At 37.0% G+C, this 27,902-nt stretch overlaps 1 protein-coding gene across 4 annotated transcripts in view; it reads right to left on the reverse strand.

Annotated features, from left to right (window-relative positions):
- Window positions 1-27,902, reverse strand: part of Trim9 (E3 ubiquitin-protein ligase Trim9) — a 195,237-nt gene that overhangs the window by 4,693 nt on the left and 162,642 nt on the right. For 3 of the 4 annotated variants that reach the window (XM_036366684.2, XM_070106241.1, XM_036366685.2), the window contains exons 3-10: window positions 14,733-14,828; window positions 13,559-13,690; window positions 12,842-12,943; window positions 11,782-11,941; window positions 9,017-9,049; window positions 7,092-7,231; window positions 5,235-5,373; window positions 3,042-3,275 (exon numbers count right to left, since the gene is read on the reverse strand). In XM_036366684.2, coding sequence (XP_036222577.2) covers window positions 3,042-3,275; window positions 5,235-5,373; window positions 7,092-7,231; window positions 9,017-9,049; window positions 11,782-11,941; window positions 12,842-12,943; window positions 13,559-13,690; window positions 14,733-14,828 — 1,036 coding nt within the window. The remainder of the gene's footprint in view (window positions 1-3,041; window positions 3,276-5,234; window positions 5,374-7,091; window positions 7,232-9,016; window positions 9,050-11,781; window positions 11,942-12,841; window positions 12,944-13,558; window positions 13,691-14,732; window positions 14,829-27,902) is intronic. The other variant, XM_070106242.1, reaches the window with a different exon arrangement.

Raw genomic sequence — 27,902 nt, forward strand, 5'->3', positions numbered from 1 at the left:
TATTGTCAAAGGTAAAGGTACAATCTCCGAAACAATTTTTTTGATCGGTCTACTATAGCATATACTCGTAGTTGCCTTACTAACTGACTTATAAAAATTAGTTTTTTTTATGGAAAACTTTTATATTTGACAAGATATCTTCACGAAATTTGACACGGAATACTGTCGAAGGCAACTTTTGATACAGTGTATAATAGTTTTGTTCACCAAACGGTTGTTTGTATCACCTAAATAAAACTAATCGAGTTAGATATAGGGTTATGTATATATAAATGATCAGGATGAAGAGACGAGTTGAAATCCGGGTGACTGTCTGTCCGTCCGTCCGTGCAAGCTGTAACTTGAGTAAAAATTGAGATATCTTCATAAAACTTGGTACACATGTTTCTTGGTACCGTAAGACAGTTGGTATTGCAGATGGACGTAATCGGACCACTGCCACGCCCACAAAACGCCATTAATAAAAAACAAATAAATTGCCATAACTAAGCTCCGCAATAAGATACAAGACTGTTATTTGGTACAAAAGATCACTTTAGAGAGGGGCATCTGCAGTTAAATTTTTTTTTAAAGTGGGCGTGGTCCCGCCCCTAATAGGTTTAATGTGCATATCTCCTAAACCGCTAAAGCTATAATAACCAAATTCACTGCGAGCAAATGTTTTTAGCCCCTTTATTGACGGCGTGGAAATAATTGAAATCGGGTGGCAACTCCGCCCACTCCCCATATAACGGTACTGTTAAAAAATACTAAAAGCGCGATAAACCAAGCACTAAACACGCCAGAGACATTAAATTTTATCTCTGGGATGGTATGAGATGACTTTATAGGAACCGCGTTCAAAATTAGTCAGCGGGCACCGCCCACTTTTAGGCGAAACCCCATATCTTGAGATCTGCTTAACCAATTGCAACCAAATTCGGTGTATAACGTTCTTTTCATATTTCTAGATTATAGTGCGAAAATGGGCGAATCGGACTACAACCACGCCTATTTCCCATATAACACCATTTTCAATTTCATCTGATTGTTTCACTTTCCACTATGCAAATCAGGCAACAATGACTGTATCGGGATAAAACTTTGCGTGAATAATACGTTTAAAGTATGCCACCTTGTGATCAAAAATTGTCTAAATCGAACCAAAACTGTTCAAACCCCTAAGTATTAAATATGTGGACCCCAGTGCCTATAGTTGACCTTCTACCGAAAATATCAGCCAATCCACAAAGAAATCTCAAGCGAGTATACCATTTGACTTTGCGAGAGTATAAAATGTCCGGTTACATCCGAACTTAGCCCTTCCTTACTTGTTTTAATTTGAAAATCTACAGTTCAATGGAAAAGTGCAAAAACGTTTTGGTGATAGCACTCAACACCGGAAAATAAATAAAAACAAAGCAATAAAACGATAGAAAATTTCTTAAGTGAACAACTGAGACACTCTGAATGAATAGCTTTCATGGTGCACAAAAGCGGAAGAGGTGGGTGACTGACGCGGGTTGCCTCGCCCACCTCATTGCACAAGTGCCGATACTTTCAGTTCTAGAAACGCTAATAAGAAACTTTTTCATTTGCAAAAGTGTTGTGGCACACAGCGAATAAATGTAAGAAAGTTTTTACGCGACTCTGTGGCTGCCACAACTACACCTAAATGTCAGCGTTCACTTTTCTTTGCCAAATACCTGGCGTCATTAAATATCGAGTGGCAAAGAAAATTCACACGATATTGCAATTTTCAATTCGATTGAAATGTGTCTCAGAAAGGCAACGCATAAGAAATCTATTGAAAATGTTTCGTGCAAATTCGAGCGCGAACACAACTTGGCACTTTGTGGATATGGAAGTAAGAAAAGATAATATTTACTTAAGGATATTGCTTTCAGTCAGCAAGCGGAAGTTGTTGAACTTCAAAAAAGTGACGATATTGAAATAAAATAAAACAATAAATGTTTGCAATGTCACAAATGACAAATTGATAATGAAAAAAATGCAAACAAAATATGCGAAAGTTTTCAAATTATAAAGGATTTTAATTAAATTGTAAGTAAAACAAAGCTCAGAAGAAAAAACGAATAAACTTTCATAGTTTCGTTTATTTGATGAAGCTAACGATGTTGACAGTTAGAAATCCAAGCATACTTAAGACGCCGTTGGTCGGTTTGTCTAATCAAAAACGATGTTGCCACATTTCACAACATTTTATATAACGAGTGTTTTTTAGAACTGTGGTTTTCAATTAAGCAATACTTTTTACGGAGTTGCGCTTTTTGACAGCTGTTACTTAATTCGGTTTGTCATTTCATATGAATGAGCTGTGTCCAATATTCGGTCGACATATTTGCCCAGAAGAGTCGGTACCCAGAGTATCGAAAAAGACCCGAATGAGTCTATCCGCCACAGCGCGCAACAATTGAAGCTGTGCCTATCTACTTTATTGAAAGTTTTGTGAAAAGCTTTCTTTGGCTAGCTCACAAAATCCAACTCGTGCAAGAATTAAAGCGTTGCATGTAAATGAAACTCACCATTTGTTGAATAAGTCTAAGTAAACAAAAGTTTCGCATAATGCACAAGCCATTGTTGAGACGCCGTTACATCCTCAAAAAATCCCGATTTGATATATGGGAAGAGGGAATTAGTGGTCCATATTTCTTCAAAAATGAAGCCGTCCCTAATTAATTAATTCAATTTGTATTTCTAAAACTTCAGTCCTCTTAAATTTGTCTGCTCTTAACGATTCACTTTAAAGCTGCTGTTATTTTATAAAAGGCGATTGCTGTCATGTCAAACTTTAAGAGTAATTCAAAGGAAATACGCCACTAAAGCAAATGGAAATAATATTATCAACCAATGGCAAAAAGTTGCCAATGGGATACTAAAGTCATTGAATATGAAAATCATTTAAGTGTAGCAAACTTTCAGACTATTATAAGTTTATTTTTATATTCACTTAGCACAATATTCACTGCAATTTTTATTGTGTCATTTTGATTTGTGAGTTTGTGAAAGACACCCATCCACCTCCTCAATCTTCCACTTACCTAGCATTTTGTTGCGATTGACATCGATGCGCGCCACACCGAACGCTGGATCCGTATCCATTGTATACTTGTCAACGGTGAATTCCCAATAGTGGATGCCGCGGGAGAAGCCAACAGAACCCAAAGCCACTCGGTGCTCCCAACCCTCCACCGATACTGTGGCATTATTGTTGCTAAAAACCAGACCCGACCCGGCGCCACCGCTAAGAATTGGATCAAATGTGAACCAGGCAACTGTGAAGGATGTAGAAGAACAAGAATTATTTCAAAAATAAGTAAATTTATATGCTGTAAGTAGATTTTATTGTAAACTTATTATAATACAAAATAATAATGTTGTGAGATACATACATACATTTATAAACAGAAGGGCAACAGCACAGTAGAGTGCGTCGAGTGGTGCTACGAGAAAATGCAACAAACTGATAAATGAAAAAATAAAAAATTGCAAAAGTGCTAATAAAAGCAAACGTTATAGTTGAGCGCAATATTGAGAGTTGTTATTGCAATAATCCTTTTCATGAGTGGCTGCACTCTCGAAAGCGCCACAAAGTATGCTACAACTGTAGCACTGCCACTAACAGCAAAATCGAATAGTCGACAGCTCATTCTGCTGCTTCGACGCTCTCAATTTTTATTGCATTATTATCATTCGCCGGCGTTCATTCACTTGTTGCGTTATTGAGGATTTATTAGTTGCCACCAATTGTGGCAATTGTCATTTTATTGCACACTTATTGCTGCCTGCTTTTATTATTGTAGCTAAAACTTAAAATTGATTATAGACAACGGATACTGTACATATTTAGGCATATGCTTATACATATAAGTATACTGAACTGCGAAGCTATTTAAGTTTGAGCTGATAATGCACTTGACGTATTTAAAATAAAAGAAAAAAGTTAACGTGGCAACTAAGCTAGAATATCTTTCATAAATAAAAAGTTGCTATACAAGAACTTAATATTCATCGGTCAGTTCGTATGGCAGCTATATGCTATAGTGGTCCAATCTGAAGAATTGGTTCAGATATTATAACTTTGTCTTTGATTTCTCGTCAAATAAATAATATTTCCATACAAGGACTTAATTTTGAAAGGCCAGTTAATATGGCGTCTATATGCTATAATGCTGCGATATCGGCGGTTACGACATATAAGCAGCTTCTTTCGGAGAATAGGACGTCTTTCAGATCGTTATCTCCAAATCGGTGGAACTAATGCGCGTATATACAGACAAACCGACGGACCGTGACCGTTGCCACATAAAATATTAAATTAGTTTTCATAAAAGTATCATTAATAAAAAAAGTTTTGTATTTCTTCAACTGAGGACAATGAGGGCCATGAAATATAGGACGAGATTGCCAAATGTAGTGCACGTCAACGGTCAGGAGCATGACAAGGAAAATTAAACCTTGGTGCAAAACTGTAAAAGTCATGCGTAAAACGGTAAATCGGAAATATATAAAGTTTCGACTGGGTCTCTATCGAAGGGACTGTAGGAACATGATTATAATACTCAGTGGTCACAGTCTGAAACTGCACGAAATGTCAAGACCAGGGAAAGAGTCACAGAGTGTGTTGAGTCCACTTCTCATGGACTTCGTAACGGAACTTTTCTGGTATTGCAAAGGACTAAAACTGCGTTGCTTATTAGCCTGTCAGACTAACCTAAAATGCTCCAACTGTAAAATTTGAAACAAGAAATCTAATTTTTTGAGCATTACTTTGTAGCAAATACATTAATGTGTAGCCTGGCCTATTCACCAAATTTCCTCTAACCATAATCCCCTAAATATGAAACCTCTGCTAGTGTCATTGGGGATCACATTAGGTGAAGGCGACAATAAAACAAATATTGTACAATACTGCATTTGCAGAATAATTCGAAAACTTAATACAGATGAGCGGAGAAACTCGATCAGGACTAAATAAATAATAATATTATTATGAGTATAGTGATTAAGGAGAGGTGGCAAAGGCAATTATTGAGCCATCTGTTGTGTTTACTCACGCAAACTGAAAAAATTTAATAATCATTTTCAGTTTTCTCTCAAGAGTCCACAAGACATTTCTAAGTCTTATGTACTACTCGTTTTTCAAACATTCTTGTTTCTTAGTTAATTGAAATTCTGAAATCGAGTGGTAAATAAAAAGAAAGCATATCGCGTAAATTGTTGTGCTCACTCACCTTCCGCCGTTTGCAATCCAATAAGTTCGGAATATTCACCCTCGCCCGCATTGTTGAATGCCTTGACGCGCGCATTGTACATGGAATTGAAGTGGAGTCCGTCCACGGTGCAAATCGTTTCTTTACCGCAATACACCTCCTAAGGACAGAAGGTGGAAATATAAATACATAAATTTATTAATATACTAGTTGAAAATGAAATTAGTATGCTTGTGTGGAAAAGTAAATTCAGCATGTTTATTAAATAAAGGGTGTTTTTTTAGACATGTGGTTTTTAAGTAGAAATAAAACGCTTACAATTTAATGTTATGGCTAAGAATTTAGCTTTATCATAAAGATAAACGTTCGCATTATGCTTTAAAAATGATTTCGAGCAAGTGGGCGCCGCGGCTGGCTCGAATAAATTCCAGGGTCCAATTTCCGACCACTTTTTACAGCAATTGGGGCTGAATGTCAGCAATAACGCGTCGAATATTTGTCAATCGTTTCGGGCTTATCTGCGTAGACAAGTGACTTCACATAACCCCACAAAAAATAGTCCAGCGGTGTTAAATTGCACGATCTCAGACACCCCGCCACAGATCCAAAACACAAGATAATGCGCTCACCAAAAGTTTCTTCAATAAATTTATTGTTTCGTAGTTGTATGGCATGTAACGCCGTCGTTTTGTTGGAAGCAAAGGTCGTCCACATCAACATCCTCCACTTCACCCCATCGACTGTAACATTAATTTCCCCAGCCCATTCAACCAAAAGTGACCTTCATCGCTAAACAAAACTTTCTTGTAAAAATAGGAATCGGTGGGCACCTAGTTTTGGCCCTATTTACCAAACGTGCGACGTGTTTGATGGTCGTTCAGCTTAAATTCATGCACGAGTTGGATTTTGTAAGAAAGCGAGCGAAAATCCGTCCGCAAAATCTTCTATAAAGTGGATGGACACAGCTCCAAATGTTTCGCGCGATGGCGGCTGGGATATTCAGGCCTTCCTCGGTACTCTTCTTCACAGCAGCAATAGTGTCTTGGGTGCACACTGTACAGCGTCTCTGAGGATGCGCATTATCCACTAGAGTTAACGTGGTACCAAACCGATCCATGGTTGCTTGAATTACCGACTCTGCTGAGAGATTATGTCGACGAAATAAGGACGCAGCGCGGGACCGTCGCGCGAACAGGACCAGTATTTTGGTAATAAATTTGCATGATTTGCAAATATTGTTCCGAAGTAAGTCTGGAAGACCAACTTCGAAAAAAGTATTGCCTCATTGAAAACCACACTTCTAAAAAAACAACCTTTATATGTGGACATAAATTCTACATGTCGAACAACAAATGCAATACGGTATTTTCATTTAAATATGTAAACGTTTTTTGTAACGCTCTGTAAATATTTTTTGTGTTCGAAGAGTCTAGTTATGCATGGCAAAAGCGTTTTTGAGCTTTAAACATTCACGACGCCCCTCCTCTTCTTCCCGACCTCAGATTACTCGTAAATTATTTTTCCTTTATTTTTTTTATATTTTATCTTTCGTTTCCAATGGGTTTGATTATACTACAATATAATATATTTTGCTTTCAAAAATTATCTATCCTGCTCTATTATACATACTGCAATATTATGAACGAGTACATTATATATGGGAGCGTGACATAAATAGCGTTATTTTTCAAAAGATTATTTTTTCAGCGGTGGAAAACACCTATTCTCAAGTTAGATGAGAGAGAGAAATTTTAACTTTCTAAATTCGTCTAAAAAATTTCAAAACTCTCTTCATTGTTGAAAGTTTTCTTAGACTGACTAAAACCTAATCATCCCTGTCAGGTGATGGCAAATGACTTACGGCTCCTAATAACTTACCCGAAACTCGCCACCGCTACCATCGTCCAACTCCAATACATAGCCATCAACGATAGAGTGGGCTGGTGGTTGCCACGCTACTGTAACCGAATTATTTTCTGCCGAACAATCCTCTGGAACAATTGTTGGCGCTAAGGGCGCTGTTGTACGTCAGCGGAGAGCAGGAAAACACAGACAAATTTGTATATTAGATTATGGTTTTACTGTTTGAATTGTCAATGAAGTGAAATTAATTACGTTTGCGCAAATGAGACTACAATAAAATTAATTATTCACAACTAAATTAACAAGAACAAATGCAAATATATGTAAAGCAACTAAATGATACGGTACAAGTACAACAACAACTAAAAGTGAGCGAGATAATAATACTTTTAAATACAAAACTTAAAATTTTATTTTTGCATTGTTAGTGTATTACAAGTTTGTGCTTGTTAAATGAAAAATAGTTAAATATATAATTACAACAAGTAAGGAAGCGCTAAATTCGGGTGTAACCGAACATTTTATACTCCTGTAATTCAACTTAATTAACAAATGATACATATATATACAAGTATATATATGTATGTGTCATGAATTCAACCTAAAGGCGGTGCCGGAAATCGCTATAACGGGTATATTGGGACTAGGGGAAGATTTGGACTAATTACATTAAATTTTGACACTGGCCGATATACTCGTATGCAATATAAAATTAAACGGAATTTCGAAATTTTTTATTAAGAGTGTCCCAAAATTAACGCAAGATTGGAATTAAGGCATCACCTTGTCAACACCCGAATTGAGGTTTCTGAGTTGTCACCGACATTCCCACGCACTGTACTGTCTTATGAACGATTTCTTTTTGGACGATAAGTAAGTTCTACGTCCCTAACGGGTCCTGTTTCTCGGAATTTTTCAATTGATCTCTTTAAAGTTGACGAAGTTAAAACACTATTCCTACCATATTTTGTATGAAATTTTCGAACTGCGGCTACCAAGCTTTCATTATGTTTCAAATATTGTGCACTAATGAAGACACGTTGTTCTATCGTGTAACGCTCAATTTTTACTAAGCCTAAACTGTCAGCTGGTAATTTTTTTTGTAGGGTTGTCAACACTTTACTATATAAATGGCGGCAAATTTAAATCGTGCGCTAATTTTTGGACATTCTGTATTATTTACTTCTATGTGGACTAGAAGAAGTATAGTCCCGATTTTATCCATTTTTTGACACAAGCGCATGCCGTTATCATAAAAATATTCTCCTAGAATTTCAATACGAAAGTCAGTGATAGGCACCGAAATTCACCTATTCGGTAACTGCGGTAATAAAACACCAAAAAGGTAAGCTAAAGTTCAAAACAGATAGTTGAATCAAAACATAGATTAACATCATACGTAGAAACAGTTTTTGGATAACTTTATATTTGTACGTTAAAAACAAAACAGTAGACACAAATTAAAAAAAAAAAGAAGATAATATCGGTCTAAAAAACAAGTTTATAGGTAGTATGTAAGTGTGTATGTATGAGAGTAAAAATGGTGTGTGTACTTTTTGTTGTTAACGTTGGAAAGAGTGTTGTTGAGAATAATGATAGTGTTGGTAATGATAACGTTGGTGACAATGACGGTGATGATGTTGTTGTTGTTGATGATGATATGATTTTGGTATTTGAATTGGTGTTGGTTTTATTGGTGGAGGTGTCATTTGTATAAATATTGGTTAGGTTCGAGCAGATGGTGGGTACAGTTTGAAATCTGGACGAAATGGATTTGGGTAGTGTTGCGGTACGCATAAATTTAGTTGTTATTGTTGTTGTTGCATTATTAACGTTTGTGCTTGTAGCAGTTACAGTTGCAGTTGCCGTTGTATTTGTTTTCAGTGTGGAATAATGATTTGTTTTTGTTGTTGCTGCGGTTACGGGTAACAACATCTCACCTGCTGGTAATCGCTCTTCTCCATCTTTGACAGCTATTTTTGGGCGTATTTGGGTTTTTCATATTTGCGGTCCCACATTCATGGATGAGTGGATGGGGTTGGTGCAGCAATGCGATATATGCATATATATATATATACACATGTGTTTGTTGTAAAAATGCACGACGTTGAAGTGATTATATTAATTGTCAGTGGTAAGTGATATGGGTATTCAAAATGTTTAATTTTCCGAATTTCAATTTAAGCAGATTTTTTTCGTTTTTGAAATTGTTGAGTCATAATTGATGGGTTGTTGTTTGGATGTTGCATGTATTGTAGATTATTTTTTTTTTTAATGGTGTGCAAGAGAAAAAGAGAGCAAAACATACACAATTATGTAGATTATACAGATTTAGTATACATATATACTTACATATGCATACTTATAAATACATATATAAAGCACATACATAATACATATATACAAGTTGTAAATGCATTCAAATATACCTCAAATACAAATTCACCTATTATATAATAAATTACGCAGCAATTACGTCTATTTTAATTGGATAGCACTAAACTACTTTCGCCCTCAACAAAGTTTTGTTGTAATTCAAATCAAGAGCTCTTCAAAAAAGTATCGTGTTACTGCCAGCATGTGTGTGTGTGCGTATGTAGCGGCGCGTCAATTGGAAACACTTTCAAAACAATCAAAATTTTGTTGAAAAGTGTTAAGTGGCTTTGGTGATTTGTTGTGCCGCAGCTGCCACCGACGCCGCTATCACAATTTTGACTGTATGTTGCCACGGCTCACACAACATGTGGCAATGTGTCAAGGTTTACGCTTGCCTAGGCTATTTAGGACTTAAAAGCCACCAAATATTTGTAGTTATGTGTGTGTTTAGCGCGTACTACTCTATATGATGATGCTACACTGTTGTCGGCATCGAAATGTGCAGCAAATCACTTGAAAGTGTTGGCATTGCACATAGAAGGTATTGTTTATTTTGTTGGTATGTTTCACCACAATAATACATTTGTTCACGGCACATTGCTAGCCTGACTATGAACAGCAAATATACAAGGTGCTGTTATATTTATTTTTCTATCGATGCAGAAATCTATTTACGCTTATTTAAGTAAATCTGTTTCATGTTCGAAAAATGTTAACTTTAATTGCACCGAAGATTAACAAATACAATAGATTCCATATAAGAACTTTATTTTTATCGGTCATTTTGTGTGGTTGCTATATGCTATAGTGTTCCGATATCGGTTCCGACAAAATCTCCGGCAACTTCTTGGGAAGAAAAGAACATGTGCAAAATCGTCGATATCTAAAAAACTGAGTGACTAGTTTGCATATACACAGACAGACGGGCAGAAACGACGTCGAATTGAGGTGGTAAAAGAGATGCTTGACTATGTAGCTGAGAACCCTATACAAGACGATAATATAGGTTAGTAACAAGAGCACTCATAAAGCGGTACAAACAGAGTCACGCTGAAATGCTACCCTCCTTCAATTGCATCCCTGAAAACCTGGACCATTGTATCCCAGAGGCTACTGCTGGTGGCTATTGCTTCGCTCACATACCGATGAGGAATATGCGGACGGGGGGATAAGCATTCATTTCGACAGGAGAGCGACAATACTATAGTTGAGCTCGCAAACTGTGCACTCAAAGTTAGTGAAAGAGTGTCTATCCTCACTAGATATAGCAAAAAGCTATTTCATTATCATACATGTTTGGGTGTCTGAGATTAGCGAAATCGCTGGAAACTGCAAAGTCGATGAGCGAGCAGGAGGAACCACACGTACCCCACTTACATCGGAGTAGGAACGAGTAGGATTTCTGTTGTCACCTTACATTCTAGCACTGGACCTATGGACCTCGCGTGTGTTTAAATCCATTCAGACGCAAATTGACAAAGTTGTGTGGAGGAAGATGAGGTGCAAACACCCACACTGTCGAGCTTTTGCAAGGCTGAAGTTGAAACATCTTGGCAGTCATACCTTCAGCGAACCAGGAGACATAACTGAAAATGACATTAGCCGCCTCTACAAATTTGTGATCGGCTCGAAGCGCTTTGTCGATTTATGAGGGTCTTTAAAATCAATTTTATAGGAACCACAGTGCATCGGCTTTATAAGCTGTCAAAGGGAGATCCTTGTTAGAATCAATCATTTAACCTAGCCTAACTTGCTTTTTAAGTTTTAAATTAATTTTTTAATTAATATTAAATAAGTTCAAAATTTTTACTTCAATACTAAATACCTTTTAGAGTCGGTAAGTCTATTTTATTACACATCACTGTATAATTAACTATGTTCGATGATGTTTTTAACCAAAATAATTTATTATTTATCTTTCTAGTGGTGCTGCTGGTAAATCACAAATTTGGCGAAAATATTACATTTTGGTTTAGAATTGGTTAGCAATTACTTCGTTAATTGGTTTTGGTGCATTTGAAATCTGATATGAATTACTGAATATCATTTGCCAAACTACACTTACTTTTTTATTGCTTTTAAGGAGTACAATATGTTATTTAAATACTATATTACGGTTAATACTTCTAATTAGCGGTCATATACCATAACATGGGAGTTTCACATAGCAATGCATAAATGTAAAAAGTTAGGAGTACGTATGTATGTATGAAATGACTCGTACTCGTTTATACTTCGCATAGATACTTATGGTATATGTATATATTATATATTTCTTTGTTCAAGTATATAGTAGATACGGTATTTATTTGCCAACTTTTCGACATACCTTTCATCTGCATAAAATTCAAATTATCAATGGCGCGCACCAGGGCAGCATCATCCAACGTCAAATCCACAATTGGCGAAACACGTGGAGCGGCATTTGTCACCTCCTGATGCCAGGTCATGTCCGTATTGGCAACGCGATTAATCAACATGGAGCCGACCTGTGGGAATGAACACCGACCGAGGAAAGTAAAAACGTGTAATTAGAAATCAACTTATATACACCAAACGTACATATGTGTGTGTGTGTGTGTATGCAGAAAAGAAAACAATGAAATGTGTGAATGAAGTAGGTTGAGAAAACCAAGGGGAATACCCATGCTCAATGGCGCAGCATTCGTTAAAAGTGAAACACGCTCACATAACGGGTGTTTTTTAGACATGTGGTTTTCAAGAAGAAAAAATACGCGTATAATTTCATGTTAAAGTTAAGGGTTTGCCATTATGTTTTAAAACTGATTTTGGGCAAGTAGACGGCGCGGCTGGCTCGAATAAATTTCAGCCGATAGGTCCAATTTTCGCACACTTTTTGCACCGGAGCAATAACGCACCGAATATTCTCTTCCAAGGCATCAAGCGTCTTGGGCTTATCTGCGTGATGGTCACTCGGCTCCAATGCTTGCACGAGTTGGAGTTTGTAAGGTCGCAAACCAAGATTCTTCAGCAAAATCTTCCGTAAAGTGGATGGGCGCAGCTCCAATTATTGTGGCCAATGGAGCACAGCAGCAATAGCGTCTTCGTTGCGCACTGTAAGGCAGGGTTGCGCATTATCCACTAGAGTGAGAAATAAATTTTCACGATTTGCAAACGTGATTCCGCAATAAATCTGTTCATTATGAAATGGCGAAGCAAACTTAGTATAAAGTAAGCAACAGCTGTCACGTCAAAATACCGACTCCGAAAAATGTATTGTGTCATTGAAAACCATACGTCTAAAAATAAACACCCTTTATATACAAGAACACATGCCGCGAGTATTATGACATGTACACATAACTGTATAGCCTGTAAGGTGACTTACATAATTTAGTAGTCAGTAATTAGTCTCCTACTCTACTTACTTGTAGAAAGGCTGCACTGTCGGTCTCTTTCAACGCCTCAATGCAGAATTGTATTAGTCCAGTGGTTTGTTGCAACTTGCCCGTGCAATTTGATTGCTGATCCTATATGAAAAATGGAGAGAGAAACAAAGCATGAACATGATACTTTAGAGAAGAGAATCGTATTTTCTAAAATAAATTGTTTATTAACTTTAAATATTTATGCTAAAAGCACAAAAAGGGTCGAAAGTTTTCGGGATATCGTTCTGAAATTTCGCACATGTCCTTTTCTTACCAAGAACCGCTGATATCGGACAACTATAGCATATAGCTGTCATACAAATCAACCGCTCGAACTTAAGTCCTTGTATGGAAATCTCTTTGATTTAACAAGGCATCTTCTCGTATTTTGTTATAGATTATTAGCCAAGGCATCGGTACAATCTCCGAACAATATGCTCAGATCTCTCACTATAGCATATAGCTGTCAATTAAAATGACCGATTAAAATAAAGGAAAATATCTTTTTATACCCTTTAATGGCATAAAAAATGTACCTATGAAGGGTATTATAGCTTCGGTGCAACCAAAGTTACGGTATTTTCTTGTTTTTAACTTTTTTCTACTTTTATAACATTAATACATTACTTCCGTTCTTTTTTCTACAAAAGAGCCATGACTATACATAAATATATAGTATATATAAAGACTAAAGTAATTTTCTGCCGTCTCACTCACCTTTAATATTCTGATTTTCGTGTCCTTATCCATACGTATAGCCTCGAGTAGATATTCACGTCGGTCGTGTATTGCTTGTATTAAGGCTTCGCATTGTGCCGTCACCAATCTTTCGAACTCCATGCAGGACTCCTGCATCATCAGCCACGGGAAAAAGCGACAGCATTAGAAAAAAAAGAAAAAAAAAGATAAATGAGTTAAGGATTGTGAGAAAGGTATAACATGACGTGGCAGTGAAAATGAAGTTGTATTAAAATTAAAGAAATACAAAAGGCATTGTTTACTTTTTTCATGCTTGTTAATAATTTGTATACCCTGAAGAGGGTTTATTAAATTTTCACGAAGTTTTTAGCACCCAAAAGGAAACTTCGAAGACGCAATACTGTATATATATAATATAAATGATCAGCATGAAGAGCTGAGACGATTTAGCCATGTCAGTCTGTCTGTCCGTCCGTCTTCTTGTATTGTTTAAGGCGGTGGAATGTCCGAAGGAATTGTTTGGATCGAGTCACTATAGCATGTAGCTGCCATACAAACTCAACGACCAAAATCAAGTTCATGCAAGGAATCTTTTGTATTTTAAAGGGTGTTATAGCTTCGGCGCAGCCTAAGTTAAAATTTTTTGTTTAATTTATTTTTTATGTCTTTATTTACTCTCACGCTTTAGCTTAGATTAATTCGCTACCAGCGCTAAGGTAAACGCGAAATGTCTTAGCAGCTCAGCCATGCGCGCTCCCAACAAGGTAATGTAATTTCGCTTGACAGAAGAGTAAAGAGTATGCGTAATTAAAAAGTTCTGTCGTAAATACCGCTATTTTTATGAAAGCTGCAGTAATTTGCGCGGTTTTCCTAATGAAAGTTCTATAGGAATTTCGGCTTAACGTTAATGGCAACAACAAGAACATGTACTTTGAAAGTTGTCACTGTCGCACCAAGACGCCCTCGAGCGTTGCATGCTTTCATTACTTCCGAGCAGGGACACTACAAAATTTGAAATATTAAAAAAAAAGATTGGAAGAATGTACGAAAAAGTAATTGTTGCCGCATTCACTTAATGCTCGGGATCTTCTTGGGTTTCTTCTATTTTTTTTTGCATAGTTTGTTTTCGTAAAATTCACCCTGGCACAGACGCTTTAACTTTCTATAGCGCTCGCCTCGAGCACTCACTTACCGTCACTTTGTCACTCATGCCTTTTAATCGCTGTATGAATTCTGTGGTGGAGCGAGCCTTCTCCGACAACTGCTGCAAATTATGTGAGAGTTCCGTCTGCAAATAAAAAGATAAGACATAGAAAAGTTATTAGTTAGCAAATATGTATGCATGTTGGTGTGTGTGTGTGTTAAGCGCGGGAGAGAATCGGAAAAGAGAGCATTCTAAGTTTCAGTGCCACGCAGATAAACGACTGCTCTGAGGCATTTTGCGAAAATCGAAAAATTAAAGCGCTAACATAAGCTGAGATCGCGCTAACGTACAAATTTTTACTTAAGGCTTGTACACACTTAAGGCTAAAATGCTTCTATCGTTAAAAAAATTCAAATAATTTTTTGAAAAAAAAATGTTATTATATAACATATTTTCCCCTTCCATGTCCATGTCCACTTTTTAGATAATATTTTTTTGGTATGATTAGTCTTTTCTTTAAAAGGCATCTCAGTGTTTTGAACTCGAACATTTCAGAGCCCATTCTTTTAAGAATGGAACAGGAGATCAGTTTCAGCGGACACAGTGGATACGAACTGAATTTGAAGCCCAATCCAAGCATTCGCATACCCAAATTTTCATGAACGATATGCTCAACAAGATCTTTTGATAGCCTTAGCATGTCAGCTATCTGATTTTATATTTGTGAATTTTTTTTTACACTTTCGCTCGAACACACTATTTTGTACATCCACAATCACAATTTAATTTCACACATTTGATTTCTAAAATTTGCTTCGAAATTGCATAGTTCAGGAATCAGAAAGTGTTACTATCAAGTATAGTTTTGTTTACTTAACGGTTGTTTATAACACTTAAACCTATGTAGATAGATAGATATAGAGTTTTATATATACATAAAACAATCAGGATAATGAGACGAGTTGAAATCCGGCAGGTCCTGGCGGCAGTCTGTCTGTCTGCCCGTCCGTGAAAGCGACAAATTGAATACAAATTTAGATATTTTGAGAAAACCCGGTACATGTGTTGCTTGGCATCCAAGGCAAGTTGGTTTTGCAGTTGGGCAGAATGGCGCACAAATGTTGATTTAAAGGTAGATGGCACACCCACCAAAATATATATAGACTCCAAAACATATTGAATTATTACGCAATATTTTTTTAATATAAGGTTCTGCCAACACCTAATAGTATTACCCCGGCTTTGATCCTTGCAAATGGCGCGAGTATAAAATGTTCGATTACACCTGCGCTTAGCCGTTCTTTACTTGTTGTTTTCACGCATTTTTTGCAACTCTAATATTTAAATACACGAATGTCAACTCCGGTGTGTGGCAGTGCCATCTCTAAGCACATATGTTGCAGCACTTGGATTGATTTATTACCATGTAACAGCATGTCAATAACATTGCCACAACTACTCGAAGTTGTTTAAAAGCCGGCGGCGAAATAGCAAGGTTTGAGTAGTAAATATTTACAAACAAAACAAACAAAGGTCGCCCGGACCGTGCCACTCGTGCCACCTCTGCCGTCTATTCACTGCCAGTTAAACACAGGCAGATAGACAACACAAACGGCAACCAACCGAGCACAAACCAATAAAGCTAGCAGTCAGTCAGAGTCATGTAAACAGTTATAAACTAGGCATACATACATACATATACAATACATACGAGTACATATGTAAGTACACTTGTACAGTGCTGCTGTAAGCACAAATATCATTCTGCCAAATGCTTCCGCAGCATATGTACCGTTATGAAGGTGGCATGAGGCGCCACCGCCTGCTCTCGTTGCCACGGCGGCAGTCAGATGTGTTGCAGATAAGCGCAACGGCAAACAGACAGACAAGAGACGGCCGACCGCCAAACGGCAGACACAGCGACCCCAAGCTGCCAAGCCGCCGAGCGAATGAAGCGGTCATAGGAATGAAAGTTTGGAATTTACTTCATTTAATTTGAATAGGTCGTGTGGCGGACAGCTGCAAGTAAACGGATGTGCATGTGAGGTTACAAATACTCGTATTGTAAGTGTGTGTGTGAGTAAATATGCTGACGCTACAAGCAGGAAATGTTTTCAGCAGCTGTCATGGCGCAGAAACGCCGTTAAACAGTAGCAGCAGCAGCAGCAGCAGCAGCGATAGGCGTTGAAAGGCATGTAGCGCAGAAGGGCCGCCCATTACCCGCTCTCTACCCTCTCTAAGCTGGCAGTACGTATGAGCAACATGGTGGATGAAGCTGCAGTCAGCGCTGCAATTGGAGTTCGCATTCGGATTCAAAGCAGTTGGTTGCTAATTTACCTGCAAAACAATTCATCTGGGTGAGTAGACACACAAATACAAGCGCGCACGCAGCAACAAGCCTATGTTTAATAAATCTCATTGAATAGCCGTGTGGTGAGTCACGGGTTCAGCCGCAAAGGATACATGCTTGTAGCAGGATACATATGCACAATGGAATATATTTTGTCTAGCTGGCGGCAGGTTTGTGTCTTTACGCTCCACGTTTTCGAACTACGTCGTAGGTCGGGTGTTATGCAACGGGATCATTAGGATGTTTAAATATGTTTTACATCAACAAATGACAACAACAAAAATACATATCTGTTACAAAGGAATAATGAGAAAAAGGCAGCAAAAGAAGCCGAGCGACTTTACAAACGAGTTAATTCTAATGAATTGAAATGTTAAGTAGAAAATAACCACAGGATATACCAACACGCTAACCCTTAGCGCGTTACAACTGGCAATAGTGCCAACGGTAAAAAGTTTGGAAGAAAATGACTGCAAACAACAGATAGACTGCCAGTTCACCCAAACCAGGCAGTGAGTGAAATTTTAAATTAAAATTTGCAAATTAAGTGCAAGCCGTGCTGCACACACTTTTTCTTATGTACGAGTATGTAAACCAATTATGCTTTAGGTGCGTCGTTTATTTGTATTTCTTTGCTTTAATTATTCGATTCCTTACTACTTTGCTTTTCTCGAACTCGAATTCCACAACAACAGCTGTCAGTGTCAGTCTGCAGAATTTCTTGCGGTTTTCGCTTCCGCTTTCCACTACAAACTGTGCTAGGTAATGTGTAAGAGCGCTTCTTCAGGTTGAAAGTTTTGCAGTTTATAGTTAAATTGCTACGTCATGTAATCGTGTTTGAATTTTTTGTAGGGGCTGATCAGCAACTTGTTGAAAAAGTATTTTTAAGATTTAAGATTTGCGTATTACCTAATACCTGATTGGCTTAAATTTGACTTGGATATTTGAATTTTTCACATACATTTTTAAGTTATGACCAAAAGGTGTTGATACAAAAGTTGTAGATCTTTTCATTATCTACAACTTTCTCATATAACTTTTTTCTATAGGTCACGTAGTTTTGCCATAAATCGAGATAAACCGTTTTTAACCCTTAAACATTCAACCCTCTCCGTCTTCTTCCCCACCTCAGATCGTCATTGAATTGTTTTTCATTTCATTTTAGTTAATTTATCTTTCGTTTCTAAGGGGTTTCAACCTACTATGATTTTCTTTCACCATTTTCAAAAGCTTCTGCACTGTTCTAAATCCTGAGATGCGCTGAATTAAAGTAAGGGCTTTTGTTGTGAAAGGCAAATGGTAGCGATACATACATATTATATTTATATCCATGTATACCGACTAATTTGGTTATATTTTGTTGGTTAAGCAAAGGAAATTTAATAATTTTTCAAAAGCTACCCAATTCCGTTTAGCTTTTTGTAATACATGAACCCTATACTTGTATGGACTTACATATTTCACGTGCAAAAGGTAAGAGAAAGTATTTTGTATTCTTTTGCACGGCGTTTTAGGGTTGATAAGAAAGAGACAATTCCTACAACTCGTATAAAATAATTAAGAAGTTTCAACTTTTTTTGATACGAGTAATGATAAGAAAAAGCGTTAACTTTGGTTGCATCGAAGCTATAATATTCTTCACAGGTGCATTACTTAGGCTTTTTCTGCTTTATATACATCTCTAAACTTAAAAACGCAACCGGTGAACGTTTTGCGTCCAAATGAAAACGTTTTGCTAGTTTTTTTTTAATCCCGTTGCTTGACAGAACCAATCTTCAAGTCGAATAAAGCTTACTTAATACGGAAAACAAATATTTTATGAAGATCTGTATGTTAATTTTGATCATCAGTTGGATGACAGAACATCTTGGAGTGTTGCCTTGAACAATAATCCATGACAAATTTTGTTAGGTTATGTTATTTCGGTTAGTTAAATAGGCAGACTTTTCCTGCGACCACAAATAATCCCACTTGGACAGCCTGTCCGTTGTGCTGCCCAGAACTCCTAGCTATGAATCAAAAAAACGTCGCATATCGACAACGCGCCTAGAGTCTGTCGCAAATTTATTGAGGCGGCTGATATTAATTCAAGCCAATTCTTCGGAAAGTATGGCAACCGCGATATTTCAATTTTAATCTGGCAAAAGGTGGGCATTGGATCATCTAGTTCTTTCCTCCTTGCAACTTCATCCAAAATATTAAGCCTTACAGCGTGGATATCAATGCGGCAGTGTCCATTTGGACGCTTATCCTTGCGGTAATGTGAAGCTGGCTAAAAGCTAGCAATTCAATGCACCTTTTACGTTCTACTCTGGGTCAGAAGGCTTTCACAGCCCCATAAGGGCTGGTTGCTGACCAACGCTTGTTGAGCTCGCGCGAGACCTATAGATCCAGCGCCCAAATGTTTGTGCTCGTTTTCATTCTGATGGCATTTGAGTAAGAGTGACTAGCTTTGAGCTCACTGTCAGCGAGCTCGAGGCCTATATAGCAACTCTGTTATCGGAGTGGATGACTCACTACTTACGTTTATGGCCCATACTAGTTGTAGACTATTTTATAACCAGTTGTTCTGAGTGTTGAGTACAAAATAAACATATCAATATGCATGTGAACTCGTTAGACTGCTTCTTCGTTGGTGCCAAAGTGTCTGCGATTGTTATCTAACTACTACAAGCGCTATTAAAACAAAGATCGTGGTGGTGTAGACCCTGCAACCTTGCAACACGACTAGGCGTAGCAAGAATTTAAATGTTGCAAATGCGATCCAAGGCGTTTAGTTGCTTGTCTTTGCCTCTTTCGGTGGCAGCTACTACATTTTAAATAGCATTTTTGCTGCAAACTTATTGCTCATTGTAATGAAGAAAAAAACTATGACGTCAACACGTGCTGCGCTTTGCCTGTCGCGCGCTTCTGTCTATCTTTTTTATGCTGTCGTCTGCCTAGAGTTGCTCAGCAATGACATTGCCAACGCAGTTGTTGTTGTTCATTGGTATTGCTCTTGCTCATTTTGTTGCTACCGACAATGGAGGTACTCGTATACATTGTCAGGTTTATGGCCATGCCGGTGACAGTGGCGACAGTTTTGACAGACTCCCTGAGTGACAAAGTGTTTTTGGCGCTGCTGCAATTTAAACTGCTTTAGTCGACTAAGTGTGTTGCGTGTCCATGCGTAAGCGCAACACATTTCTGTATCGCGTGAGCCATTTTAATAAACACTCGTAAATAGTTACGCCCCCCACTCTTTAAACTCGCTAGTTAGCCACCAAACTTGTTCCACTTCTCTAAAGCTCTTCTCTTTCTGTAATTTTTATCACTCATGTTCTTGTAACTGTTGCAAAAATATTTCACGATTTATATGCTACTACAAGTTTATTATGTTTGGTTGGCTTTCTGTGACTCAGGCTCAGGCAGTCAGTTACTTTTGGCTGTCACTTTCGTTTTATCGTTCGCTTGGTATATTTATTCGTGTGTTCTTATCTGCATTTACCATACTTTTGTTTGTATTGTTGTACAAATGGCGTGTGGCTGCTGAAGCTGTTGATACGCGCAAAACTTTTTAATTTATAGACCGTTATTGTCTTGACGATACAACTGCAGACAACAGTCGCAGCCAAAAGGTATGTAACAAATAAAGCGACATGTGCTTTTCTAAAGAGGAAGAGGGGCTAAATGAATTTTTTTTGTGGTAAGGTTTAATTACAAACATTTTGTAATATTTTTTTCTTTGTAAGTTTATTGTATTTGCTTAATTGCTTAATTTTTGTTATACCCTGAAAAGGGTGTATTAAGTTTCCCACGAAGTTGATAACACTCAGAAGAAAACGCTGGAGACCTTATAAAATATATATTCTTATATAAATGATCAGCGTGATGAGTTGAGTCGGTTAGGCATGTCTGTCTGTCTGTCCATCTGTCCGTCCGTCCCTCTACCTGTATATACGCGAACTAGCCCCTCAGTCTTTGAGATATAGCTCTGAAATTTTGTACACGCCCTTTTCTCCTCAAGAAGCTGCTTGTTTGTCGGAAGCGCCGATATCAAACTCCATACAAACTGATCAAGCGAACTCAAGTCCTCTCGAAACTGTTTTATATGTCGAGATATCTTTATGTAATTTGTAATTTAATTATTATTAAATTTAGAGTAATATTTGATACATCGCCATCAAATTGGACTACTATAGCATATAGCTGCCATACAAACTGGTCGATCATAACCAAGTCTTGTAGAAATGGTTGAAGCAGTGAAGGTTATTATAACCTCGGTGCAGCCGAAGTTAACATTTGTTCTTGCTTTTTTTGTATTCTTATTTTGATTATTTATTAGAGTTGATTATGTATTTCATGCTGACCCTATTAAATCATTGCACTTTACTGCCTTTTTAAGCTACATCCATATCTATATATGGATTTAATAACACCTAGCCGACTTTAGCAAAAGTTCAAAGTTGAAGAAACTCAACAAAAAAGTTGACAACCAAATTTTGCACATATTTTATAATAACAAGCAAAAATCATAAATTGCTAGCTTCTAATCAATTTTCATGTTCAGCCTTTTATGGAGATATTTAATATATATGATCACATACATGTATACATAAGTTCACATATACAGATGTATGTATAGGAGCATATACAAGTATGTTTCTGGTCATCGCCAAAGTAGTCAGAAAAAATAGCATTTCAACTGAAAGTTGCTGTCTGAAATTCAACTAGTCCGAAAAGTAATAGATTTATAACAATGTTTTTTGGAAAGTTAGTTTAGAAGGAACGCATAATTACGTTGGTGACTCGGTAATTTTGAATAGAAGCACCAATAAATTCTGAACCACATCCAAATTGAAAATCTCCTAAGCATTTAAATTGAACTAGGCTGTTTTGAACTAGTTAAGAGACTAGTACATTTCACACATACTTACCAAAATGTGACAACTGATATCTGCTAGAACAGCAGCGTTTAAAAACTAACGATAGTATGTGTGAAAAATTGGGCAATCAGCTTTAGATTACTTGGGTTTGCGGCCCATACTAGTTCTGAAGTAGTTTATAACTAGGCGATTTTACAGCAGCGCGATTAATCACTACCACTGGCTAACGACACCTAAACATTAGTTCGACATACCGAACTTTTATTATATAATATTGCATTACCATATGGAACGTGACCACATAAAAAGTTATAAATGTATGTGTGTGTGTGAGTGCAAGAGAATATTCACATTTTGTCAAACAACCTGTTGGTCATTGATGTGTTACAAGGGTCATACGGTGCATTCGGCAGCCTCGTTAATCACAAGCCGCACATAAAGATGTGCAATATATTAACCACCGTATGTTTGCCTGTGTGGATTATTATAGTCATAAATTGCCGAAAAATATGTGAATTGCTACGGCACTAACTAGGACACAGGCATGATTATATTTATGTACATGTGTGTGTGTGTGTGTGTGTGTGAGTAATGGCTATTGCCATAAAACTGTAAATATCTTCGAACGTCATATTCACTTACGAGTTTTCTTGTTTGTTATCAACTTGCTTCATTGGGAAATATGAACAAATGACCTGCTTTCCGTGTAGGTGCGAACAAACTACTTTGTGTTTTCAACAATTTCCAATTTGATACAAACTTTTAGTTACTACATTTTTAATACAAATATTTAGCTTGTTATACATCACTTTTTATGATCGAGTGAAGTTGCTTTAGGCCATATAGGTAAGTTGTGACGTGTTTCAATGCGGCAATACATTTTTCGGAGTTGGTCTTTTTGACAGGACAACCATGATTTATACAGCCATTTCATAATGAACAGACTTTCTCCGGAAGAACGTTTGCAAATCGTGTAAATTTATTATCCAAGTAATATATCGGTCGACATTATCTCCCAGGAGAGTCGGTAATTCAAGTAACCATGGATCGGTTTCGCACCATATTTACTCTAGTGGGTAATGCGCATTCTCACAAACGCCGTACAGTGCATAACGAAGACGCTATTGCAGCTGTGGAGCAGAGTATCGATAAATATCCGAATGAGTCCATCCACCATCGCGCGCAATAATTGGAGCTGTACCCAACTTTACGGAAGATTTTGCGGAAGGATCTTGGTTTGCGGGCTTACAAAATTCAACCCGCGTAAGAATTGGACCAAAACGAATTGGCCACCGATCCCGATTTTCACAGGAACATTTTGTTCAGTGAAGAAGCTCACTTTTGGTTTGGGTTAATAAACAAAATTCTCGCATTTGGTGTGATGATAATCTTCATGCCATCGCTGAGACGCCGATGCCTCCTCAAAAAGTCACTGTTTGGTGTGCTATAAGGTCAGAGAGAATCATTGGTTCATATTTCTTCAAAAATGAAGCCGGCCATTATGTTACAGTCAATGGGGAACGCTATAGTGACATGATTAATAACCTTTATTTTACCATATTCAGTTCGTAAATTCATAGATGTTGTGGTTTCTAAATTTTAATTTGTAGATCATGGAGTGATAATAGCAGTCGCTTAAGCGTTAGCCGTTATTGACTCGCTTCGTCTATTTCTCTGCTCACTTTCATTGAGCGCTGCTGTTTTGTCCATAAATATGTACATTTAAAAGCCACAACAAAGTTACCGTTTTCAAATTGGTATAAGAAAGTAAGCAAGTGTTTCCAAGAGTGGTACTTGCGCTATGTTTCATGCTAACAAGTTTTTTTTACAGATTAAACACCTGTTTTTACTTTTGTCAATGGCTCAAAAGGGAAATAACAGAAAAAATAAGATTTGAATTCAAATTTAACACGTATGTGGTATGCAACAGAACCCAGACCCAGCTCAACCATCATAAAATATGTTAACCCAAATACTTTAAGCTCAATTAGTGAATTGGATTAGCAACAAATATATAAAGAACGTGAATTCTAACTCTAATTTCTATTTAAAGCCCAACTGACTACGTTCCTAGGCAAATGCTACCAAAAGCAAAATAAAACTAACAACAACAACCGCAACAGAATACATGGTTTGCAGTAAATTTTGTGGTGAAAACCAGGTGAAAATAAAAGTTGTAGGACTCCAGCTAGCAATGAAAGCCATATACAATCTTAAGGCATACTCTATATTTTATGAAATACAGATAATCGCACAACTATATTTTATATAACAAGGTATGACATATGACTGAGTGAGTCTTACAATATGACGGCATATGAATTTAAATGAATTATTTTTGATTTATGGCATGATACTACAGCAAACGAGGAAAAGAGCAAGAGCGCAGACTGCATGCAGCGGAGAGAAAACAAATAAGGAAATGGATAATGGAATTATTTTAAGCGAAAATACATAACAAGAATAGCAGGGAAACTTATGTGGCAGACACCTAACGCAGAAGTAGGGTGAACACAGCTAGGCAGATGATGTAAAACTTTACATCTAGATCGAACAGAGCAGCAGTACTTCAAGTAAGTGAGCAAAGCACTCTAAATCTCGAAATGGGTTGCCGAATTGCACAATTGAATTGCAGTAAAGATGCTAAGTTCAAGTTGCTGGGAGAACTGACTTTCCCGCCAAGAAGCAGTTGCATCATGACCGCATGTCTAACCAAATAAACTCAACCCAATTTCAATAAGGCTTGCCGTACAACAAATGGCATATTGTAATAACATAAACAAATAAACAAACGAGTGAGTGAGCGGGTGGCAGAAATAAAAAACACAACGGCCGCAGCAAACCGTTATGTAGCTATACAGAGAAATAATAAATTTTTTAAATCAGCTCTAAATGGCTGCGCGAAGGCGATGATCTGCTGCCATAAAAGTGTAAATATTTTTGCATGACAAATTGAATTTATATTGCACTCTTTGTTGTGTGTAATGACTTCGATAAAGAATGATATAAAATATAGGTTAAACAAATATTAAATTTCTTGTGATATTCTTGTTGTAGTCATAATTTTAATGTGAAACATAAAAAAGTGTTAACCTCGGTTGCACCGAAGCTATAATAATATAATACAAGAACTTGATTTTGATCGGTCAGTGTTTATGGCAGCTATATGATATAGTGGTTCGATCCAAACAATTTCTTCGGAGATTGTACTATTGCCTTTAGCAATAATACATATGTGCCAAATCTTGTGAAGATATCTTATCAAATAAAAAAGTTTTTCATACAAGGACTGGATTTTGATCTAAACAATTTCTTGGGAGATTGTACCGATGTCTCTAATATTAATCTATGAAAATGTTTTTTGCTTAGCCTGAGGGTAAAATCTGTAGATTATAAAAAAAGAAATTTTTTGGACAAAAAAATATTTTAACGTCTAGAGGCACTCAGTTTTAAAGTAAATTTTCGAGTTAAAATTTTTGTTTGGTAAAAAATTTTCGAGTTAAAATTTTTGTTTGCTAAAAAATTTTTGATAAGTGTTCTAGAAGCTGTGGAGAGTCCTCTTTCTGGCCAATTAAAAGTTATCAACGTAAAAAAATTTAATTTAAAAACTGTGTGGTGGGAGTTTTAAAAAAGTCTTAAACGACAACATGCTTTCCTTAAGTGTTAAAATAAATTTTGAGTCGAAAACCGTCACATTCGGTAATTTTTATATAAATGTAAAGGATTTAAACCAAAAATAATTTTTTCATATATCAGAGTGGAAATACATAAAATTATAGGTAAAACAAGTAAGGAAGGGCTAAGTTCGGATGTAACCGAACATTTTATACTCTCGCAAAGTCAAATAGTATACTCGTTTGAGATTTCTTTGTAGATTGGCTGATATTTTCGGTAGAAGGTCAACTATAGGCACTGGGGTCCACATATTTAGTACTTAGGGGCTTAAACAGTTTTGGTTCGATTTAGACAATTTTTGGCCACAAGGTGGCATACTTTAATCGCATTATTCACGCAAAGTTTTATCCCGATACAGTCATTGTTGCCTGATTTGCATAGTGGAAAGTGAAATAATCAGATGGAATTTAAAATGGTGTTATATGGAAAGTAGGCGTGGTTGTAGTCCGATTTCGCCCATTTTTGCACTGTGACATAGAAACATGAAAAGAACGTTATGCACCGAATTTGGTTGAAATCGGTTAAGCAGATCTCAAGATATGGGTTTTCACCTAAAAGTGGGCTGTGCCACGCCCACTGTCTAATTTTGAACGCGGTTCCTATAAAGTCATCTCATACCATCCCAGAGATAAAATTTAATGACTCTGGCGTGTTTAGTGCTTGATTTATCGCGCTTTTAGTAGTTTTTAACAGTACCGTTATATGGGGAGTGGGCGGAGTTGCCACCCGATTTCAACTATTTTCACACCGTCAATAGAAGTGCTAAAAATATTTGCTTCCAGTGAATTTTGTTATTATAGCATTAGCGGTTTAGGAGATATGCACATTAAACATATTAGAGGCGGGACCACGCCCACTTTTTTAAAAAAAATTTTAACTGCAGATGCCCTTCCCTAATGTGATCCTGTGTACCAAATAACAGTCTTGTATCTTATTGCGGAGCTTAGTTATGGCAAGTTATTTGTTTTTGATTAATGGCGTTTTGTGGGCGTGGCAGTGGTCCGATTACGCCCATCTGCAATACCAACCGTCTCACGGTACCATGAAACATGTCTACCAAGTTTCATAAAGATATCTCAATTTTTACTCAAGTTAGAGCTTGCACGGACGGACGGACAGACGGACAGACGGACGGACGGACAGACAGTCACCCGGATTTCAACTCGTCTCTTCATCCTGATCATTTATATATATATAACCCTATATCTAACTCGATTAGTTTTAGGTGATACAAACAACCGTTAGGTGAACAAAACTATTATACTCTGTAGCAACAGGTTGCGAGAGTATAATAAGTGCAATTTCTACATCAAAAATTAAGAAAATAATAGTAATTAAAAAGAATCGTAGAGAAAAATTTTTAAATTCGTATTCGTCTAGCCACAGTAAGGGAGCAACTCTCTGAATTACACTGAAATATATAAGTAAATAGAATTGTTGACAAATTTCTTACTAAAAACTATATATTTTTTTTAATAGAAGTCTGAAGTTATGTGTTAACATCAATAAGAAAAATACAATAGAGCTACCGTTACACAGCACGTGACCTTCAGATAATGCTAGCGTAGGAGTAATTCCAATATTTAATTAAATTAAATGCGCCACCCACTTGGAGATTACTGTCATACACGATGCAACAGGTAAAAATGATAAGTAATCGCCGACACGTGCTCTTTCTCCAATGAGTGTAAGCCATTTAATAAGTACTTAAGTGCAAAATAGCGCGTTCAAAGGAAGAGAAGATATCCAAATGCGACTTTAACTACGCTCAATCGGCAATTCAAGGTTTATTGATCCCTTTAACGGGCATCCAGCGCAGAATGCCTTAGTGCAACAAAAGGCAGCAGGTGGCACATATGTCTGCACAAAACCATAACCATTCACATTACAAAGATTTGACGGTCCAAAAATTATTTAACATATTTGATACACAAATAATGTTCCAATCACAGGCGTCAGGGGTAAAACATTTGGGACCGACCGAACTTCGATTTTTCTTATTCGTTATCCATATTTTTGCAATAAACCCCATCATAATCCAATCAGTCGCTGTAAAAGGCACAATTCAGACGCCAAGCCAACAAGCTTCCTCTAGCCAAACACACACTTTTTATCGGATGCAATTTCTCCTGTGCAGTTTAAACGTTCCAATATATACTCGTTCCTCACTAAAGGTTTTATTTGTAGTTTTTCTTTCTACCTCGCCTCTCATGTAATTTTCGCTTCACAGAATGATTATTTTTTTGTTATTGCTCCGGTGGTGCCGATCTGCTTGCGGTTGCAACAAGTCATATTGTCGTGCTCATCATTATTTGCGCATAAATTAGG

The sequence above is a fragment of the Bactrocera oleae genome, chromosome 3 (genome assembly GCF_042242935.1).
Source record: "Bactrocera oleae isolate idBacOlea1 chromosome 3, idBacOlea1, whole genome shotgun sequence".
NCBI classification, from domain to species: domain Eukaryota; kingdom Metazoa; phylum Arthropoda; class Insecta; order Diptera; family Tephritidae; genus Bactrocera; species Bactrocera oleae.